The sequence below is a fragment of the Phalaenopsis equestris genome, unplaced genomic scaffold (genome assembly GCF_001263595.1).
Source record: "Phalaenopsis equestris unplaced genomic scaffold, ASM126359v1 Scaffold000253, whole genome shotgun sequence".
In the NCBI taxonomy this organism is placed as follows: Eukaryota; Viridiplantae; Streptophyta; class Magnoliopsida; order Asparagales; family Orchidaceae; genus Phalaenopsis; species Phalaenopsis equestris.
Genome location: NW_018164695.1, coordinates 132,595 through 133,928, shown reverse-complemented (window position 1 = coordinate 133,928; position 1,334 = coordinate 132,595). Strand labels below are relative to the sequence as shown.

General features: G+C 29.7%; 1 protein-coding gene across 1 annotated transcript in view; it reads right to left on the bottom strand.

The window, feature by feature from the left end:
• Positions 1–902: 902 nt before the first annotated feature.
• Positions 903–1,334, bottom strand: part of LOC110024333 (WD repeat-containing protein 43-like) — a 10,715-nt gene continuing 10,283 nt past the window's right edge. Inside the window, exon 11 of the mRNA XM_020724235.1 lies at positions 903–968. Coding sequence (XP_020579894.1) covers positions 903–968 — 66 coding nt within the window. The remainder of the gene's footprint in view (positions 969–1,334) is intronic.

The window sequence follows — 1,334 nt, the reverse complement described above, 5'->3', positions numbered from 1 at the left end:
TCCTCTCTAGGAGTGTGCATTATTTGGTCAAGGCCCAATTGCGCACAAATTTGGTTGACTCAATTTGGTTTCAAAAATATATTTCAATTTTTTACTTTCTAAAACATCATTATTCAGTTTTTGGTTATTTGTTCAGTTTTAATTTTTATTTAACCGAACAAACCGAAAAACTAAAAATTCAAAATCAAAGGGATGACTCATCAAATTAAATTGATATTATACATATAAGATGTATTTTTTTTTATGTTTATTCAAAACCGAAATCCAACTAACACTTAGATTTCAGTTTGTTCGAATTAAATATTGGTTTGATCGTTTAGTTTTTTTATGAAAATTTAAATTGGTTTGGTTTTCTAAGTTGCCATTGGTTAACCAATTTGAAAACAGATCCATCCAAACCGATCGAGTGCTCTCTCTCTCTCGCTCATCTCTCTCTCTCTCTCTCTCTCTCTCTCTCTCTCTCTCTTGCAGTGCTTCAAATGCAAGCATCCAAATAGTTCAACCACAAATATAATTGTTATAAGAATAAAAGAAAAACAAGAAAGAGATTAACAAGTAGCACAAACCAAAGTGAAAATCTAGGGACTTATTTATAATTATTAAAAGTTCAAATCTTTCATAACTATAACAAACATCTAAATTAAATGTGAAAAATAAAAGGAATAAAAAGATTATTGCTATAATCAAATGATAAAGAGTAAGAAAATTGAGAATAATATAAATAGTGTAAAGAGAAAGAATGAAAAGAAAATCTAAGAGAAAATCAATGGGTATAAAATTGGGTTAGAATAACACAACTTATATAAAATGTCTCCAACATAAATTCTCGATAATTATCCAAGAGGGACTCCTAAGGTTCAATTTTTTTAATAAATTTAAAAAATGAGACGCCTTGTGACACATCAAACAAGGTGTTCCAAACTGTCTGGATGACAATTTTCTAAATTGGCAACTGCTCTAATTTCAATCTGTAGCACTCAAATTATTACGTGCACATAAACCCGAATGCCAACCAACATACAAAATACAAATCTAGATGGATATTGTGTTATTTATTTTACCAAAACAAAAAGTGCAAAAAAGAGAGGAAGATTTACATACATACCACTCAATTCCTATGTATTTACATATCTAACACAGAAACTTGAAGGTTTACAAACTTGCCACCTTACCTATGCATGAAAAGGAGTATTTCACTTTCTAAAAGTACAAAAATAGTAGTTTTGATGTCATATGAAAGAATTAGATGGTATTGATGCAAAAAAGTGAAGTTTGGGTGTTAAATATGCAAAAACATAGGAAGTGGGAAGTATGTACATAAATGCCTCCCCCAC